Source organism: Marmota monax, unplaced genomic scaffold, assembly GCF_021218885.2.
Source record: "Marmota monax isolate L192 unplaced genomic scaffold, Marmota_monax_Labrador192_F-V1.1 WCK01_AAM20220418_F8-fsc00017, whole genome shotgun sequence".
Taxonomy (NCBI): domain Eukaryota; kingdom Metazoa; phylum Chordata; class Mammalia; order Rodentia; family Sciuridae; genus Marmota; species Marmota monax.
This window is the reverse complement of record NW_026695241.1, coordinates 2,334,829-2,356,098: the sequence shown is the minus strand read 5'-3', so window position 1 is coordinate 2,356,098 and position 21,270 is coordinate 2,334,829. Positions and strand designations below refer to the sequence as shown.

Here is a 21,270-nt window from a genome sequence, read left to right as displayed (position 1 = left end):
AGCCCCTGGTGGTTTTACCCCAGATGGCTTCTCGTGCTAGAGTGACCCAGAGAAGTCAGGAACGCTCCGCTTTACCAGTTTAGTACAAAGAACTCTGACAGGAGAGGAGATGCCCCGGAGGAAGCCTATGGTAGAAGGCAGACCTCCATCCCTCTCCAGGCTTGCTACTCCAGGAGTCTGCATGTGTCCAGCTATCCTGACGCTCTCAAGACCCTGTCCCTTGGTGTTTTTATGGAGACTTCATTACAGAGGCATGAACTGACTAAATCACTGGCTGTTGGTGACCAACTCAGGTTCAGTCCCTCCTCCTCCCTCCAGGTTAGGGGTAGGAGTAAAAGTCCCACGCCTCTAATTTTGCCCGTTTTTCCAGGGATCAGCCCCATCCTAAAGCTATTAAGGGGCTGGCAGCCATAAATCACATCATTAGCATACAAAGAGACTTACATATCACCGTGAGGATTCTAAGGATTTTAAAGAGCTGTAAGCCAGGAAATAAGAACAAGACCAAAAAGCTATTTCAACATATCACACTAAGGAAAAAAATTCACATTAAAAAAGCCACAATACTCAGATAAAATTTATCCTAAAATCCCTTGAAGGAGAAAGCTTGATGTGAAATGCTTAACACAATGGCTAATATTTAATTAAAGGTGAATAAATATCTGAATTGAATCTAACAATCAAATACAAAACAAGGAATACTTTACTGAAATATTACTTAATCTATTTCCCTATTTTAAATCAGAACAGATTAACATCCTTGCAGACAAAACTCTTAGTCATGTCAAATGGCCTTAAAAGACAGCAACTGTGTTTACAGATATCGCCTCTGCAATGCCAGCAGTGTGACAAGTGAACAATTTGTTGACAAAGGTCACCTAGATACCACTCAGCTGGCTCTGGAGCCATTTCAGATGGGGCCTCACAAGGCTAAAAGGTGCTTTGTTCTACCTGGAAGCAAAGGTTAACCTAGAGGTTTACCTGTTTAGGACAACTGCTGTGTATCTTCTTTCCACAAAAATAATTCCACATAAAATATTGGTAAATGGAGAAGGAAAATTTGTCTCTGGCTTCTCTTTTTCTTCAATTTCTTCATCTTCATCCTCATCCTCAGAATCACTCCAAGACACATAATTGTCCTGGTTCCTGTTGTTGTACCACTCGACACTTTCAAACTGCTGCCGCTCATATGGTTTATATTTGCGCAAGATTTCGAGCAGTTTTATTACTTTAGGAGTCACAAATCTCAGGTCAAGCGAGGCAGGTGAGAAGTGCTCTTCACACAGTGCATGGATTTTCCTCAGAAAAGTGTCTGTAAACAATAGGAACTTCCTGTGCAGCTCCTCTTGCTCATGTTTGATGTACTTCTGAAGTTCCCTCACCATCATGCCAGCTACTTTATCTGCACACCAGGGTCCCAGAACTACCAATACTGCACGACAGTCTGACAGAATCTACCAAAAAAAGAAAAAGAAAAAAGAAAATGCTAGGCGATATATCATGGCAGCATTTTTACCTGGGTTTAATTGGGACTTAAATCATCCTCAAATGCCCTTCAAAATCAATTTATCGCACCAATATAAATACTGAGGTTAACCCCTTAACTCGGGGGGGTGGGACAGACCAATGGTCTTCTTAGGTTCTGCTATTTCATGTATCTATGCATAGAACCATCTAGGCATAACATAAAGAGAGAAGATGCAACCGTACCAAGTTAACGAAACCTACAAAAACTTAACTTTAGATCTGTGAAATTAGTTAGGACTACAATCGAGTCATTTATTTCTTGCCAAATTATGCAGAACTATGCAGTAGAGCAATTTTTCCATCAGCAACTTTTGCTCTTCAAGAAGTAAGTAGCAAAACAATTTTCCTTGAATTTTATCTATGTACACCATTCCTTGGTCTTATATAAATATTCCATTACAATGAATATTAAACAGAGTAAGATTATGGGTGAATTTTGGCTAGCCGATAGCCCAGTACTTCTGGTTGTAAAGGGGAAACTGTTCCAAACTCACTGTACAACTGTTCTCTGGTATTATTTCAATGAAAATACCACCACAACTCCAGAGTTCCTTATCTTTAAAATCCCAGCTAAATCTAGAGTATGATCTTGAAATCTGCCCAGAGTGCCATGCCTCACAACTCCAGCTCAGAGTCCTTACAGCTAGGCTATCACAGAGGAACTGTTAGTTCTACACACCAAGCACAAGACATGCTGAACTGAACATGGACTTAGCAAGAATTCAAACATTTTTTAAAAATCTGGGTATCAGCACAGCGGTACATGCCTGGAACTCTAGCTACTCAGGAGGCTGAGGCAGGAGGATCACAAGTTCAAGGCCATCCTGGGCAACTTAATGAGACCCTGTCTCCTAAGAAAAAATAAAAAGGATTGGGGTATAGCTTTGTGATAGAGCACCTCTGGGATGAATCTCCAGTACCAAAAAACAAAAAAACAAACAACAACAACCAAACAAACAAACAAACACCACGAAAAAGTCAGCATGAGAGAAAGTACAACCCATATTCAATACAATACCAATATCCAAATATGGCTGCCAACTCTTAGGACAGTGGTCCTCAAACTTCAATGCATCAGGATCACTGGTGGGCTGGTCAAAATCAAAACTCGGTTTTGGGGATCAGATCTAGGTTGATTAAGCAGGTGGAGGGGGGCACAACTTGCATTTCTAACAAGCTAGGGAATGGGATATTAGTATCACCCACTTGGAGCTCATTAAGACCACCTCCCTAAAGGCTCTCTCTCAAGCTGTACTACTCAGCACTCAGGATGACAGGCTTATGTCCAGTCGGACACCAGGAAACAGTGGGAGAATTCCTATGTTCAAGGGTTGGAGCAGGAATTAACTCACCTGAACAAAAACAAAACAAAACAAAAAATTGGGCTCACTCCTTTCACTTAAATAACCATGCTTTGGAATCTACCTCATCCCTTCAATCAGGGAGGATCAGGCTTAAAAATATACATATCTGGCCAGATGCAGAGGTACAAGCCTTTAATCCCAGCTTCTCAGGTTAAGGCAGAAGGATGGAGTTAGGGACCAGCATGGACAACCCAGCAAGAACCTGTCTTTTTGAAAGACCTGTCTCCATATAAAGTAAGAAGGTCTGGGGAATTGTAGCTTAGCAGCAGAACACTTGCCCAGCATGTGTGAGGCCCTAGGTTCAATCCTCGGTACCACAGAAAGTTATAAGTAAGTAAATAAGTAAATAACTATCAGGTAAACTCAATCTTCAATTCAACATGACATGTTCAATGAAAAATGTCCAAGGAGATAAGATGAGACTTTAAAATATATAGAAAGCAGCCTCTTGTTTCTAAGAAGCATATCTTCATTTCAATATTATAAACAGAAGTTTTTACATTATACTTTGTATTTGCTTACCTGTTTAGAAATTAAAGTAGAATCTCTTTCTTTTGAATGTACAGATATATTACAGTCATTGATAAAATTAAGTGCTTCCTCTAATTCCATCAGCAGTCTTTCATAAAGCCCACTTCTGTCAATAAATGGTCCACAATCTACCACAATCTCACATGGCTGAGAAGTATACCTTTAAGATCAGAAACAGGTTGTCAATGTCACAATTAAAAAAAAACAAAAAAAAAAACTTTAAAAACTTTTTCTAAAACAAGGACAAGAGTATAGATATTAAGAAATATTCTAAAATGTTGGCAATGATATAAGTCTATAGGTAGCTGTTTTAGTATTTTTCTGTATTACTCAATTTCTCCACAGAAAATGTGTAACATTATTTGCAAACTGGTAGGTCATTGTTTATAATACATTTTCCAAAGGAAGGGAAGAGGAGGGAAAAAGAGAACACAAACCAGGCACCTACTACAATGTGAGCCTTATGCCAGAACCTGGCCTAACCTTCATTTTAATCCTCACACAGGATTATGAAGGAAATGAGAGTTCGAAGGCATTCAGTGTTTCTACCAAAACTCAGGATGGCCTTCCTCTGAAAGACTCTTTCATTCAGGCCCCACACTCTTCCCCAAACACCCTCTGCTTCATTTTTAAAAACCAGTAGGACATTACACATCTAACTAGTTTCAGTTTGTATCTCCACGTGGGCCAGAGGCCGACTCACGGAGAGCCTTCAGAGTGGCACTAGGAAGTGCCTTTTATCTGTACCACGTTGGCCTGTTAAGGTCACAAGGAACAACGGCATAAGGCTGGTGTTCAAAGAACTCTGTGGATAGATTTCATTATCATCCCAGGTTTTTCTGGTTTTGTTTTGGGGATTAGATTCCATCATTTGTTCCCTTAGTTATCAGCCAGAATAAGGAACAAAAAATGTTCAAAGTACTCATGAACTCATAACAATTCCTTTTCAGAAGTTGAAACAGAAAAGGGGGGATAAGTCAACGAGGGAAGTTTCTGAAATTAACATTTCCAAAAGTCAATTTTAATTTTTAATGTATCCTCATAAAGGAACCCCCTCCTGGCCCCCAGTTTTCACTCATTTCTGATTTCTTTGGCTCTGTCCTGCCTTTCATAAACTGTGAATGGCATGATATCCTATCAGCACACACAATTGTTTCACTTCAGAAAGACACAGTAAAGACATATTTAAATACTATACTCTTCACTTAACCAAAATCAGAATGTATACTTAACTAAAGTTTGAAAAAATAGGTAAATTAAAAGCCACAAACATTCAAAAATGGCTGCAAACTCCTAGAATCACTTAGTAGCTATTACTTAAATGCTCTAATAGGCTCCTTCTTCCAAAAACTTCCACTACACCAGGCCAAGCAAAAAAATTCAGGTCCGAGAAAAGCACACTTTTTCTTTTTTTTTTTAATATATATATTTTTTTAGGTGTAGACAGACACAACACAATGCCTTTATTTTTATGTGGTGCTGAGGATCGAACCCAGGTCCCGCCCGTGCTGGGCGAGCGCTCCAACGAGGAGCCACAATCCCAGCCCCAGCCTTTTACTTCTAATCATAGCTCACACTCAGGAAACTCAAAAACAGAAGAGCCTAAAGGCCACAGGTTTGTATTTCATAAGGCATTTGGATACGTCAGCCCAAGATCCAAACTGTTATCTCTCCCTCTTACTCTACAAAGAGAAATTCCCAAACCTCCACTAAATGCCAGGCACACTACAATGTGACAATGAGTGTAATGTAAAATGGCACTGACGTGATCATTGAAGAATCCCATGAAACCACTGTCAGTGCCATTTTACACTATAGGGAAGTGACCAGCCTGAGATCGCACAGCTTACAATTAGTGGAGCAAGAAATCAAACCCATGTCAGACTCAAATCCATAACCAGAGAAATCAGTCTTTTTTTATTTATCATAACTACCCTAAAAATCACCAGTTGGGCGGACATGATGGCAAACACCTGTAATCCCAGTGACTTGGGAAGCTGAGGCAGGATAATAGCAAGTTTGAGGCCAGCCTCAGGAAATTAATGAGGCTCTAAGTGACTGATTGAGACCCTGTCTCAAAATAAAAAATTCTTAAAAAGGTCTGGGGATGTGATGTGGTTCAGTGGTAAAGTGCCCCTCAGTTCAATCACCGGTACCAAAAAACAAAATCACCACTTGGTAATCTACTTCGGCTTGTTTAAAACTTTATGAAGTGCATTAGTTATAATTACCTAAAAACCCATTTCCCTACTAATTTATATATGTTTTCTTCCACCAATTTAAGCACATCATTAAGGTTGTGTGTGTGCATTTCTGTGTGTAGATTACTGAAACTCAAAATAGTAACCTCCTCAAGGAGACAACCCTACAAATCAGAAACAACATCATTCTCAGAAATCTGCAAATCATTTTAAAAACAAAAGGGTGTTTCCAAATATTTTAAAGTATATTGCTCAATTCTCTCAAAAAATTAATGTTCTTTCAAAGCATCCTGTGAGACTCAAGGTCAGAACAACAAAGCACAGCAACAGAGGAGAACCTGTTTTGCTGCCCAGACTTTAGTGGCCCAAGGGCGGGGAAGGCCTGATGCTCATGCAATGTCCTCTCTCAAGGCAGATGCGCCTCCACCTGCTGCTCTCTGGGCTAATAAGGTGAGTTTCTGGAACTGGCAAGTACTTACAAAGAACGCTTAGTCTGTCTCACTACTATTAACAGCTGCCTGTTGGCAGACACAGGTGCTGTCCACCAGGCATTACAAAGGACACTAAGGGCTTACTATTAGACATAACTAGTCTCCTAAAGCCAAGCCAATTAGAAGTGCTTACCTGTCTAAGACCACCAGGTCAGTGGCAGTTTCAGCATTACTCTTAAGGATTTTCTCCAGTTTCTGAATCTTTTCTTCTAATTCCTCTGGATCACATTTCCCATTTAAAATGGAAGCAGTTAGTCCCAAAATTCGAGGACATGATGGACAATTTTCACAGAGCTAACATAATAAAAGATACTAACAATAAAGACTTCATTTTGCAAGGCCATGACCAGAGACATTGTCATATGAAAACATCAAAATCACTGAAGGAGACCCTTATGGGATCACAAAACACATATATGATGGTGTGAGGAGGAAGGAAAGGAAAAAAGAGAGAGAGAGAGAGAGAGATAAGTGTCACAGTAGAATGGATAGAGAATAGTGATGGGAGGGGAGGGGAGGAGGGGGGGCAACAGAATACAACTGACACTAGGACTGCTGTATGTATACACATGGATGTATAACCAATGTGATCCTGCAATCTGTACACATGGAAAAATGAGAATTCATACCCTATTTGAATCAAATGTATGATGTCAAGATCATTGTATTGTCTTGAGCAATTAATAAAAAAAATTGAAAGAGAAAAAAAATAATAACTAAATAAATACCAAAAACAAAAAAAAAAGAAAAAAAAATCACTGACAAATACTAAAAAACAATTTGTCAGTGGAAACATCAATATACCAAGAACAGCAAAATTATAGAATTACTGTGGTGTGTTTAAAAGATCTGTTTTTTCAAAAAGTATATTAGATATGCTACAAGGTTATTATATGTAATTCATTTGCAGTATAATGTTTAAAACATTATAGATTTATAAAAACATTAATAATCAGTCATTCATTCACTGGAACCAAGTTCTCCATATTGTTAACTAGTATTATTAGCTTTTATACCTAAAAGTAAAGCTGCATATACTCAAGTTTTATCAGGAATTGTGAGGACTGATAAAAAGTCTAAAAATTTACCTTCATAATTTCTCGATAGGGGTGATCCAGAATGGCAAGATGACACTCATCAAACACCAACAAGTTAATGTCCGACAGTGATAAGAAGCCATTTTTCAAAACATTCAAGGCGACATAGCAAGTCATAATGAGAACCTAAAATAAAATTGATATTAATACCTCAATATGCCATTTACCTGCTTGGATATACTTATGAGATCAGATCACAGAGCCATTGCATTATATGTGAGGAATAAGAAATTTTTTAGTTGAAAATTAGAACAAAAATTCTAAATGTATAGAATTTCATGCACTGGAACCAAAAAGTAAATTAGGAAAAAAAGGGCAAAAAATTATGAGAAAAACCTCCTGATAAGAGACCTTCGGGTGTTTTAAGGTTCCTATAGCCATATCCTCACTGATAAAATCTGTCAATTTAGTTAAATCATAGAAACATTTCACATGGCTTCTAAGTTTCCCCCCACAGAACTGATAAGTTTGTCTGGAAGTCCGAATGTCTGTTCATAGTCTACAGTTCTGTGGACCGTAGGGCTTTATTTATAAGGCTTTAGTCCAATATGTGAAATAAAAGTATACAATGGGCTGTTTAAAGTTAGTTAGGAAGCATCTCTTAATCACTCTATGTCACCAGTGTCACACACAAAAGGCCCTCAGCATAGGCTGGCTACTTGACAAAGCATGGACCTCAGAGGGAGTATCCATCAAAGATCCAAAGCCCTCAACCAAAAAATTTCTCCAGTCAATACATTTAACTAAAGAGCAGTCTCCTGAAAGCAGGTTATCTGCAAGTCAGAAACAGGTCACTCGAACTTGTGTGTTTCAAGTAAGTACAAGTCAAGGAAAGCAGTTTCTTTTCTACATATTAAAAGCAACACAAATTAGTAATTTGGTTTCTTTTCAGATGAGCCTTACAATGAAAGAAAGAGCCCAAGGGCTGGTCCCTAGGCTGAGAAGAAGCAGGAAAGTGAAATTTTCAAACCTAATTCAGACAATCAAGGCTACAGGTCATCTTATAAACCAAGTCAAGTACTTGTAGGGTTTATAAAATGAAATTTCTCTACAAGTCTTACCTGGTGCTTAGTAAACTCTTGGTTCCATCTCTCTTTTGTCCAAGATGCATTTACTTCTAGGTTTGAGTATTCCCCAACCTTGAGATCGGAATGAGTTCTGACAGCTGATACTTGTTGAGCAACCTGGTTTGCTGAGTACAAATACAACACTCCATGTAAGTATAAGAAACTTTGCTTCATTGGCTTTCTGGTCTACTAATGATTGAGACAGTCACAGAAACACTCATGGTCATCCATCACACTTAGCCACCAGTTTTTAAACAGCCCAATTCATAATCACAGTGTCAAAATCCCCTCCAACAGGCACTTAGCAAGACTCCCCACCTGGCCCTCTGCCACTCACTCCAGGGGCCCTTACACCACCTTGCTTCGTTATGGTAGATTCCCTCCAACCTCAGACTTTCCCTTCCAGGCTGGAGTGGCAACCACTTTAGATCCACCCCTTCTGCCCTCAACAACACCAGGCATTTTCACCAAGAAATAAGACAGTCTCATGTGTACTCAGAACAGAGCTATGCTGACAGCCTCAAAAGCAAGGATGAGGAGTGGCAGTGGTCCTTCAGGAGTCTATTAGCTTAGATGCATACTTGATAATTTTAATTTTGATATATAATCTCAAACATATAAAACCAGTATTTTAAACTCATACTGAGTATCTAAGAGCATATAACTTTCTTCCTATAACTGGGCATAGCCAAATCACAAATCAAAAAGATATCCAAGCATTTAACATATTTTGTGAAGCTAAAACATAAAGGATGAAAATGACTATAACAAATTATGTTCCAAAAGCTAATTCGTTCAAAAGACATACAACAATAAAACAAATCAGAGAAATACTATAAAGAAAATATTTCTGCTAGCAGAGCTTCAATAAGCACATTTGTCAAACTCTCTTCACCTTCAATACCTTAACTTAACATCCACAGAGATACTCTGCTTAAACATAAAACTCTCTTCCAATCTCTTCCACACCATTTGATAAAATAAATTTTTATTACCAGAGTTGACCAAGAATACGGTCCTTTTTCCATTTCTGTTGAAATCTCCCCTGATCTGATAGGACAGCTCTTTAGTGAGTAGTACTGCGATAAATGTCTTCCCTGAGCCAGTGTTCAAACAGACGATGGTATTATGATCCAGAGCTGCTTCAAGCAGTTCAACCTAGAAATATGGTGGAAAACAAGATTATACATTTCCTAACCTAAGGACAAAATTTAGAAAATTAGATTTTTAAATTAGGAAAGTTCAGCATTTTCTAAAATCTTCCTCTAGTATTTTTCCCCAAAATAAACTTTCTACACCTTTATACAAGAATAACAGAGGAATAAAATGCCTGCAATACATAACTGTGCTGTATAAATAGATGCTGAAATGGCATTTAATTTAAGAACTATTTTTGCACAGACTACTTCGGTAGAATAATACAACTGACTAAACTCACAGTAACTGTGCTTCTGCCCATGCACAACTGAGCACTAGGAAACCAACCTCAGCTCCTGCCCAGCTCATTAGGAGAGACACGCCCAAATGGACATTAAGGAACAGTGAGGTTACAGGGGTATGTGGGGATGAGGAATTTCATAAATAGAACAAATCAATTACCCAGCAGACGTTAGAAAAGAAAAGGACTATTAAGAACAAAAGTGTTTCAAATGAGAAAATTAATCAGAAGAGGGAGGCTTGGAAGGGTAAATGAGTTTTATAAGTTGTGTCAACTATATGCTAATTTATTCCATTTTAGTGAAAAATGCTCCAGTATTAGTGTTTTCATTAGTACCTGATATTTTCTTGGCGTATAAATGTTATCATGAATTGCTTCTTGTTGCCATGGCAGTCCAAAGAAAGGACCCATTGGTGAGGAAGCAGGGGTCATGAGCTGCAGGCCTGCCATGCTGAGGGGTTGCAAAGCAGGGCTTTTCATTCATCCAGTGTTTCTTTCATTGCATTTTTGTCCTAGCACAGCTTACTACAAAAGGGAAAAAGAATACCATTACACAACCATGCAGGGTTAAAACAAAAGAAAGCATGGAAACAAGAGAAACATCAGAATATCACTCCTAGGGGCCATTTCAAACTCTTCCTAGAGTTGTTTTAGTTTTCTCTTGATCTCAGAAGATCGTTTTAAAAGTCAAGCATTCTATATGTGACCCAGCAAACCTCTACTGAGAAACTTTTCTAAAAGAATGAATCAGACTTCTGCACAGTTGTAAGTACTTGAACAGGTGTTGTTGCATTATTACTTAAAACAAGAAATAACTTTAAAATCAATTCATTGAAAATTAGCTGAATGAAATATGGTGTAGCTACCTGTATTCTAATTCTTAAATCCATTAAGATTATTATATTACTGAAATAGAACATACTACCCCTTTAAAAGAAAATATGCACAGCATAATGCCTTATTAAAGATACTTGTATATATAACATATGTAAATATATACAAATATATTATCAGTAAATCTCTATGATGTTATTGATAAGACAACGACACAATATAAGGGAAGGACTTAATACTGTGCCCACACCACAGAAGAGATTACAACACCTCATCCAATGATGTCATTTTATCAAAAGGCCATGAATGCAGATGTTCACTCAATTGACAATATACCACACTACAGAACTGACCGATGATTTAGATATGTATCTTTAAAACTAAATATACCCCAGATAAATTAAAATAAAGAATGCCATTCTGTGAAATGAAAATTTTTTCAAGTTACCTAAGCACTCTTGCATATCTCATAGTTTTTACACAAATTTCATTATGCAAAATGATAAAGTAAAAATTGAGTCTTTTTTTTACAGAAGGCTAGGGTTTCAAATCTGTGTGAGAAAGTTCATCAATAGGCAGGACTGACTTGCCCCTTAGATGGGTATGTCCTCCCTTACCCTGCTTAAGGGTTCATTGCTGTCACTCTGAAACTGAAAGAAGAATCCAGATCTTCTTTCTCTGACAAACAAAACCTGTGACTCTTCTTAACATGTTAAATTTATAACCAGGGTACAAAAATGTGATTAAGTTGTTGTACCTAATCCAACAAGAAGCCTCAAGTATAGTTTCTTTCATGCCTAGGCACAATACCAAATTCTGATTGCCAAAAATTCAACATCCAGGGCTGGGGCTGGGGCTCACTTTCCTAGCATGTGTGAGGCCCTGGGTTCAATTCTCAGCACCATATTTAAAAAATAAATAAATAAAGGTATTGTGTTCAACTATAACTAAAAAAACATATATATATATATAAAAATTCAACATCCAGCCAGTACAAAGTGCCATCTCAAGGACGTGGCTTGGGACACCTCATGCTGCAGACCACAACAGGGCAGGGCAGGGCCTGCAGAGCACAGGGGTCTCACCATCTTTCTCAGAGGAAGGTGCAGGCACAGTAAGAGCGCTTCGAGAGGCATTAACAAGCAGCTATATTCCCCGGATCAACAAAACTATGTTCCTTATGAGAAGTAATCTGCTCACTAGCTGCTGAACCAAAGCCCCAACAGTCACTGCTTCTGCCCCACACCTGGCATCTACTTCTTCAAACCCCTCAGGCCCTCAAGACATACAGTTCAACTCTTTTCTCAGCAACAGAGGCTAAGAATCCCATGCAGAAGTCTAGTTCACCTAACTCCCAGAGACCAACATGTCACTCTGAAGGTCCTAGACTAAGGCAGGTGCCACCTTCCACCCCCTCATCCCCACCATGTCCTCTGATACCTCTCTATCCTTCACGACTGCAGCTGCACCCTATCCAGGGCTGTGTGCCCATTAATGCCTGACACCTCACTTTTCACTCCACAACACTAAGCCAGGTCTGTGGAGGACATGGTGGGATGTGTCAGAGAAGAGCCCAAGCTTGGTGAGGGAAGATAAAAGGAAGCAGAAAAGAGGGTGGTGCCACAGTGCCGACCACTCTCCCATTCCCTCCCAATCCAAACACCAAGTGCATCCAGGAGCCAGCTGTGTCCCCTCGACTCTATGGTACCCTTTCTTCTCATATAGACATCATATAACAAGGATATATAACTCCAGAAAAATAGTCAACAAGTGTGAGTAATGTTGTTTTTTAAAGGGGAAAGAGACTATATTCTTCAATAATGTCAATGCCAAAAAAGAAAGAAAAACTAAGAAAATGTTGGGATGAAAGAAAGCTCTAAGAGGCATAGATAACTAACTGCTGAAATACCTAAAACACGGGATCTCACACTGAAGGAGAACAGTGCCATAAAGAACTTTCTTTGACAGTTGAAATTGCTTAAAGATGAAGAGTGTTTTGATATAGTTAACTGTTTATGATCAAACTAATTAACCCATCCATCTCTTCGTATAGTTACCATTTGGGGGGTAAGAATACCTAAAAGTACTCTCTCAGCAAATTCTAGTGTAAACGCATATAGTATTATTAACTACAGTCCTCACCTTGTACTTAACATTTCTAGAACTTACAAAACTAAAACTTTGTATCTTCTGATTGATACCATCCTTTCTCCCCAGCACCCTAGTAACCATCATTCTCTTCTTTGCTTCTAAGAAGCCTACTAAAATCCTCCATTTCAAGAGAGATCATGCAGCATTTGTCTTGCTGAGCCTGGCTTAGTTTACTTAGCATACGGTCCTCCATGTTCACCTGTTTTATTGCAAATGGCAGGATGTTCTTCTTTTTCAGGGATAAATATTCGTGTGTGTGTGTGTGTGTGTGTGTATTCCCACTCATTTGCTGACAGACACTTAGGTTGTTTCAATATCTTGGCTACTATGAATATGTTGCAATCAATCCTCAAGTTCAGGGATCTCAGAGGTATTCCTTTCTTTCATTCATTAAGGACATTATTGAATCCATTTAAAATCTTGTAGATAACAGCAATGTTAAAATTCCTGATGCTGATAACTGCACTGTAGTTCCTTATTCTTAGGAAACCCATACCAAGTATTTAGGGGTAAAGGACCATGATGTATGGAACTTGTTCTCAAATGATTCAGAAAAAGAACGTACATGTAGACAGATAAGTACAGGCAGAAAGCAAACGAGGCCAAATGGGTAAAGCACATACTTTCCTGTTGTTATTCTTGCAGCATAAACCTCTTCCTTCATTTTTTGAATAATATGCCTGTGTACGTGTGTGTACACGTTTGTCTGTTGACAAATGCAAGTTGTGGCTTCAATTTTGTGAATGATACTGCCACAAAAGCCAAACAAAGGGTGATAATCTCTTAGTAATTCTTATCTTGCTCATACAGGATATTACCAAGTCCCTTCTTAAATTCCGTTTTGTAATATGAACAAATACTTCACTCCTTTATGTAGCCAAAGGCACAGTTACAGTGGATCCTGGAGCTGTATCTCGCATGCCCACTGTGTACTTCCTCTACAGGTACAGTCCCTGGCTCTGTGCTGTCTCAGGCAAGCAGTAGCTCACTGATGTCACCAAAGATCCAGTTTCTTATTTTTCTGCTCTCATCCAGACCAATCCACAGGCACAAGACTCTTCCTTGGCCAGAGAAACTGGGTAATGCTAAGCCACTGACAAAAAGTTTAGGATTTTTATTTGATGGTTGAGAAGAAATTCATTCTTTCCCTATGAATATAGTTTAAGAAATTATAACTGTCTATCTGCTGCAGAAATCACCCTACACCCTAGAAAAGGGTCATGAAGCCAACACTGCAGAAGACAAAAATAAAGAAACTGGGTCCCTGGTAGTATCAGTGAAGTGCCCAGTCTAACAACAGCCTTTTCAATTACATGTGCCAGAAGATTTCCTTCCTACCCAGGCTAGCCAGAGTTGAATTTTCTGTGATTCACGAACAAAAGTAAACCAAATGATAATCTAAACCACTATTATAGTGATTTATAAAAGGTCTAGGTGGGAAAAATAATAATAGGAATAAATGGAATAGAAAAGAAGGGAGGAAAGGGTAAAGGTAAGTCAGCGGCCAGACAAAAAAGAAGAGCCAGATCAGAAACAGACTGCAGCCACATCACAGGAAGGCTGATAGGCTTTGTTTGTAAGACAGAAACCACTAGTCTAGCACCACTTACACCAAGAAACTGGAAGGGATTCCATCTAGAAGCTTCTGAGAGTTTTGAAACTTAGAATTTCTCTTCTAGTTTGTTCTTATGAATTTTGGGAGGTTTTTTTTTTTCCTGTTATCAGTAAATCTTTTTTTAAACTGAAAATGAGCAATTGCTTGTTTCAAAAACGAACTGGTGGGAAATGTGGTCAGTCTTCCCTCTGCAGTGAGTCAAGGAAGGAAACAGATCTTGTTCGAAAACAATATAGTAAAGTCACAAAGGAAAGCAGGCAGGCCAGAGAAGCTGGGCCGAGACCAGCAGAGCAGACTCAACTCCCGTTGAAAAGCAAGCCCTCCACCTCCACTGCTCCTCATGCCAGTGTGACCTCAAGACACCAACTCACCCATAAGTGACCTGTTCCTATAAACCAACAGGTAAAGAGTCTGGAAAAGAAGGAGATGCATGAGGACTCACTGTTCAGCCTATGTATTCCTGGAATCTCAAAAAGCAGAAAACTGTTATGTTTTGTTTTGTTTTAGTTAGAAAACAGAACATTTCTCATAACTTTCCCCACCCACGATTTGCACAGAATTTGGGGAAAAGGACAGGTGATTAGTTTCTAAGAAGCAATTTGAAAATAAAAGTGACAAAACCATTAAACAACAATGAAATGAAAGCATCTGTCAGCAGCTGGGCTCTACATAAAGGAAAGGTCAAACCAGATGGCAATAAAGAGGGCTAGGGTTGGGGCTCAGGGGTAGAGCGCTCGCTCACCTACTGAGTGTGAGGCACTAAGTTTGCTTCTCAACAACACATGTAAATTAATTAATTAACTAAATAAAAGTCCATCGACAACTAAAAAAAATATATTTTTTTAAAAAGATGTCAATGAAGAAATGAAACATATAACTTTGCAAACACAAGAATTCTATCAGCTTTCAAGGGAAAAATCTTGCAAGTGGTCATACAAACTGTTATATCAGAAGAGAATTTATAGAAAAGACACTTGATGTTAAAATGGGAAATTAATCAAAGCACATCCATCTATGATATCTGGTCCCAAAAAACACTCTGGATATCACTGTATCCTACTCACCGCTGCCTGGCCTCTGACACCTTTACCCTCTCACTTGGATCATTTCCAGCTTACAATGCTGCTTACGCTTCCCTGTCAGTCACCAACCATTTCCACAACCCAAGTAATCTCTATAGGCTAAATGTCTAATGCTCCCCGACTGCCCAAAACTTGTTTTAAAACTACAGAAATATATAAACAATCCACCTCCGATTCACATGTATAACTGAGTGAAATGGTTAAGTGCAGAAGTTGTATAGTCTTATTTTTATTGTGACCCACTGCCTGAACCATACCCAGGACGTGGCAAAACAACAGTGCAAGTTTGCAGGACAGAAATGATGTAGCCTGAGTGACATAAAAATGTTCCAACAGCTTCTACTCATCTGCCCTTTATAATGTGCGCATCCCATACACTCATAGAAACACTTACACACCTCCCTCTTCTACTGGAATACGTGCTCTACAAGAACAAGATGCGTCTCACTTTTTGTACCTCTTAAATTTCCTGCTGTAATGTTCCACATATACATTTAAATAAGTGTTTTTACAAGTTGAGTCAGAGATTCATGAATGTCCATATGATAGAGAACAGAATCATGGATAGTTCAATATATATTTTTATTTGATTTGGATAAGCCCACCTACCCCATACCTACTAGCTGACAGGTGAGTGTAGGAAAGAGGATTTACAAGGAAATGAAGATAGCAGTGTAGGCCTTCTGATTATATTTTCCAAAAGGTCCTTATATTTAAATTAATTTTCATTCATTTTATATATAGTGGCTGGCTCCAGTAATGGGCTATTTAGGGAAAGTAAATATAAGTTTTAAAACGTGACAGATTATCTAATAATGTAAAAACAGAAAACCTGTAATTTTGCCAATTATTACTTTCTTTGGCATGTTTAAGCAGTTTTTTTTTTTTTTAAACTTGGCCTAATGAAAAGCCCCAAGTACCTGTTGGTAAGTAAAAGTTCTACAGTTTCACAGATGAACTATTTTGTTCACATTTTGTTTCACAGATTAACTACTTTGGCAAAGGCAAAAGAATAACTCCAAGTGACTGTTTTTCAACTATAGGTTTTAAATTTATAGTCAAGTAACTTATACTTATGAAATTGGTGAGGCTGTTTCACTGTGTCTATGTATTATTAATTTAGACATAACTTGGTACAATTGGGGTATAGCTCAGGGACAGAGCACACAAGGCCCTGGGTTCAACTCCCAGCATCACAAAAAAACAATAATAACAGAACACAAGAACGAACTCTTTCCTTCTTTCCACGTATGACGCATCATAGATTTACCGTTTTAATGTTTGAGATCTCTGTGTTGCTGCTGTCTGAACTGCATTTTGACATTGTGATAGCAGTTTATTGGAAAATCACAGCATGCCCACGCTTCTGCTCTAAAAATAAATGCAAAAATAGCCAAGTGTAAGAGTCCTGTAAACTGAACATGCATGAGAGTCCTGCTGATAAAGAGCTGAATAAAAGGCCCTTATTTTGTATTAAAATTTAAATTAAAAATATTTGAGTTATTTTAGGTTATGAAGTCTTATCTTACAACAAAGAACAAGAGAATGAGCTCTAACAACACTATACCTAACTTCAAGAAACTCTGGAGTATTGGGTGGGGAGTGAAGGGACTTAAAGAAAAGATCAAGGAAAGATTTCAAAATGAATACCAGGAAATCAAAGCTAAGTAAATTTTAGAGATTATGCTTTATAGATTACAGAAAAGTGAAAACGTAATTATGCATTGTTTCCTAAATTCACATACACAAAAGAAATAAACAGCAGGTGGCACAGGCCTCTAATTCTGGCTCAGGGGGCCGAGGCAGGAAGATCGCAAGTTCAAAGCCAGCCTCAGCAATTTAAGAAACCCTATCTCAAAATAAAAAACAGAAAGGGATGGGAATGTAGCCTAGTGGTTACATCCCTGAGTTCAATCCCAGGTTCCAAAAAAAAAAAAAAAAAAAGCAAAAGAAATAAAGAAGGTCACCAGAAGAGGCACTTGGCTGATAAATTGACATGACCTAGTATTAAGTCTGTACTACAAGTGTAAATTCAAACAATTTTCCTTTCCCAAAGCAAAATTAAAAACACAAACTCAAAGAACAGTTATATTCACACTATAAGCTCTTTTATAAAATTAGTTTATAAACAAAAGAGTTCAAGAATACAGTTAATAATGTTAATATTGAGGAGAAGTTTAAATTTGGGGTGCCTCTCCTAAATAAGAGTATAGATTAAAAAACTAAGAAGGCATAAAGCATCAGTAAGAAATATTTAATCAGTAAACCAGTAAACATTGGTTTTGGTAAGATATTACACCAAATTTTATTCATGCAAATGAGCTTACTGTGATGGGTGGACTTCCCCTGGCAGTGCTCTGTCTTTACTCATCTGTTTCCAACCCTTCAAGACATTCATGGGGAGACTGAACCTTCTCATTTCATATACTTTTTTTTTTTGGCTAAGATGTTAACAAAGCAGATGGGGATAACCTTACTACTTTAGTGTATACATATTTACCTCAAAATGCTGATTCTAAGTTCTTTCAGAGATTCCAAGTCTGTATTAATTCATACCCTAGGTAACCTAAAAGCAATCAGAAAAAATATTTTAGAAGAGACAACTCACTCTCGGCATTAAGTAACATTCCCCCCAGTAAAATTTCACTTTAAAAATACTTAACACACATTATGGTAAATCAGTACTATCCTTTAATGATCATTTCTTCCTATCTTCTGTTATGTCAGAGTCTGTCCTAACACCACCTCATTTTTAATTCCATTCTGTACTGCCACCTAGTAAGAGGCAAAAAATATACACACCAACACAGCCTAATGTGTCACCCTCTAGATATCATTTGATTCTGCTAATTTATCCAAATTATTTTCCTAGACAATTCCATATACCCAATAGAAAGAAATATGACAAGTATAATGGTGACTTATTTTATGTTGATAATACCAAGCCAATAGGTCATTTTCTAGTTTTAATTGATGACCACAACTTAAATAATAAACCTGCAAAGTTCTGCTTCATGGAGTCCTTTAAGATAACTCTGAAACAGACAGATCACATTCCAGACACCTGGTCAAGTTTTAGTACAAACCAACAGACTTTACTCACATTAGCATCTAAAGGCAGCAAGTAGTAGGCTGCATCCTTTCAAAGACTAGTAAGGAGAGGCAACCACCTGAAAGCATCCAGACCTTCCTGGTATGAATTTTCAAAACTGATTACAGAAATTTCCAATTCATTCATCCCACTATGTGTCACAGATCCCAATATTACTAACTTTATAATTACCAGATTTCATTCCTACACTCAAGTTCAAATGAACAACTTCCTTAAAGTCCCATGGTACACAAGACAGGAAAAGCACATTCTAATATGAATAATACTGTGGCATTAACATAATGCCAAAAGCACTCCATCAGCATACAAGAAAACTAAAAAATATTTGAAGGACTTTAAGTTCCTAGCAACAAAAGCTCTGTGGGGGAGCCAACAAGGCATTGCTTTAACTATGACTGACTAAGTCCTTAAAGGCACCTGTGGCTGTAGACTGCAAGGCAAGAGGGTCACACACAAATTCAATTCTCCCTGCTGGAAAGGAAGGGTATGAAACTTTTCTCCCTTTGTCAGAATTTCATCCTCTTTCCCACCAGGTGCATGGACATCTAAGACTCCTATCTCAACAGCAGCATGTTTCCTGGAGAACCTAAGAGCATCTCTGAAATGCAATCATCAAGGAAGACAACACCAATTTCCCAGTTATTTTTCCCAGTTATAATTCCCAGTTATAATTTCCAAATTATAAAACCTACTCATAAAGACATGAGAAAATTAGAGATTTTATCTTGAAGATGTGGACATAATGCATAATAAACACTGAAAAGTTAAAGGAAAAGTATAATGCAAACAACACTGAAAGACCTTTGGAAGGCCTTCAAGGGAGGACCATGTACACATGACTGCAGGTGGGCCCTGGCATGGGAACTGTGGTCACCTTCTGAACTCTGGGCAGTTGGAACAGATTAAGATTAGAGACACACAGCAAGAGGTTACAGGACTCTTATGAATTTTTTTATAAGTATATACATTCCTTTTTTCATCTTCTATTAGTCACACAGGCCTTCTGACACAGCACCTGTTCTCAACTCCAATAGAAGTCCCTCCACAAAAAAATTTTTATTGACTTGCGATAAATCAACGCTCTTTGCTCAACGTAAGTTCCGTAAATTCCCGCTTTGCTTGCCTTCCTCAAAACATTGATTCCCAGCCACCTGAATCTGTCTCCTGGATTGCAGTTCCTAAGATCATGAAGAAAGCCCTTTTTACTTTCACGGTTAAAGTTTGCATTTCTCGACACCACTTAGCTACAGAAAGGTCAGATTTCTGTTTGTCTTCTGCCTGGAATGGGAACCACAGTCTGACTTAATGCTATTCAGTAAAAAAAACAATTTTTTCTTCTACCTTTGGGAAAATATTTCCAGGGGTTCGAAGTTTTTTGAATTATATTTTCACAACACTGGCTTTTTAAGTGACTACACATTAATAGCCAGAGCATCAACTTGACTTAGGAAGTTAGCTGAAGACTCCAGGAGAAGTAGGGGATCAGTGGGAGTGGTTTTCAAACAGCTTGGGTCCTTCTGTGTGGGGGTGCATTTTAGTGTAACGCATTATTTGCTCATTTAGCTCCATCTTCGTTTTTTTGAACTTCCTCTCCCCAGTGTAGTAGGCAGCATATTGTAGAGTTTCTCTAGTACGTCCAAGAAACAGATTGCTGTTACTTGGTATGAATATTTGAAAACTGGGCTGTGATTTAGGATGCACTAAGACCCCAGGGATGTACAAAGCATATTTTTTTTAATATCTTTCATTTAAAAATCATCTGAATGCTAGCAAAAGATTCTGTGCCCAGGAAGACCAAGGTGAACACTGAGATGACACTATCCCTTAAGGTTGTGTCCTTGCCTATAAAACAGAAATGTCTATTATAAAGATGATATGAAATCTTGAACTTGGTAAGGAGAAAATAAAGGACTTGGAACATGGAAAATGCTCCCAAAACAGTAGATTTTAAAAAAGCACTCCACTATCTCTATCTAGAATCACTGTTTATAAACAATTCTTAAACCCTTAAAATGTTAAGGAACTCCTTAAAGAAAACCTAAAATGTTTCATGAATCCTAAGATTCAGCAAAGAAAATGCACTCTGCGATATATTTTAAATCATACAAGACTTTTACGGTACTTTCAACCATCAACTCCCATGGGGAATTGACACATGCCACCCTCATATACGCTGTGCTTTGGCAGACCCATTATTTTGAGCTGAAGGCAATTAAGAGCCAACAGATTAAAAAAAAAAAATTTTCTTTGCCCTCCTTCGCCCCTTCTACCAAAAACTAAGGCATACATTCCCCCATTTCCCTAAAGTAGCAGACAGAGAGGGCCCCAACACTGGTCTGTATAAATAAATCTTACTAAATGACCCCCATCTACCACCAGCTTTCTCCTGTACTTCCCAGGCCCCTCTCCACACTCAGCAGCCCTAGAAGACCACACCCTCTTTTCTGATCACACCATACCACCCACTCAAGGAAGATGTAGCATGTAAATATCTGAGCCAAGGTATTTCTTTGGGAGTTTCACTTCTATTTCTGAAGCCAGGTGCACACAAAACTAGCAATTGCATCAATAAAATTTTTAAGCTCTTTTTCCTGTTAATTTATCTTTTGTCAGTTTAATTCAAAGACCTTATGTATCAAACCTAAGAGGGTAGAAGAAATGTTTTCCTCCTCTATGTTCCCAATTACCTAGTCTATGTGAAATTTGCATTACAATAAAATTTCTTAAAAATCATGAAATATGGTACATAACATGAAATAA

At 38.1% G+C, this 21,270-nt stretch overlaps 1 protein-coding gene across 6 annotated transcripts in view; it reads right to left on the bottom strand.

The window, feature by feature from the left end:
* The window catches only part of Dicer1 (dicer 1, ribonuclease III), a 71,307-nt gene that overhangs the window by 37,829 nt on the left and 12,208 nt on the right, over positions 1 to 21,270 (bottom strand). For 3 of the 6 annotated variants that reach the window (XR_006850994.2, XM_046440538.2, XM_046440544.2), the window contains exons 2-10: positions 17,899 to 17,964; positions 16,669 to 16,769; positions 10,053 to 10,241; positions 9,274 to 9,436; positions 8,273 to 8,403; positions 7,203 to 7,337; positions 6,248 to 6,408; positions 3,414 to 3,582; positions 982 to 1,454 (exon numbers count right to left, since the gene is read on the bottom strand). Coding sequence is in view for 5 of the 6 variants with exons in the window: in XM_046440538.2 (XP_046296494.1) it covers positions 982 to 1,454; positions 3,414 to 3,582; positions 6,248 to 6,408; positions 7,203 to 7,337; positions 8,273 to 8,403; positions 9,274 to 9,436; positions 10,053 to 10,196 (1,376 nt within the window). In the remaining variant the exon portion in view is untranslated. The remainder of the gene's footprint in view (positions 1 to 981; positions 1,455 to 3,413; positions 3,583 to 6,247; positions 6,409 to 7,202; positions 7,338 to 8,272; positions 8,404 to 9,273; positions 9,437 to 10,052; positions 10,242 to 16,668; positions 16,770 to 17,898; positions 17,965 to 21,270) is intronic. The other 3 variants (XM_058577858.1, XM_058577857.1, XM_046440542.2) reach the window with 2 other exon arrangements.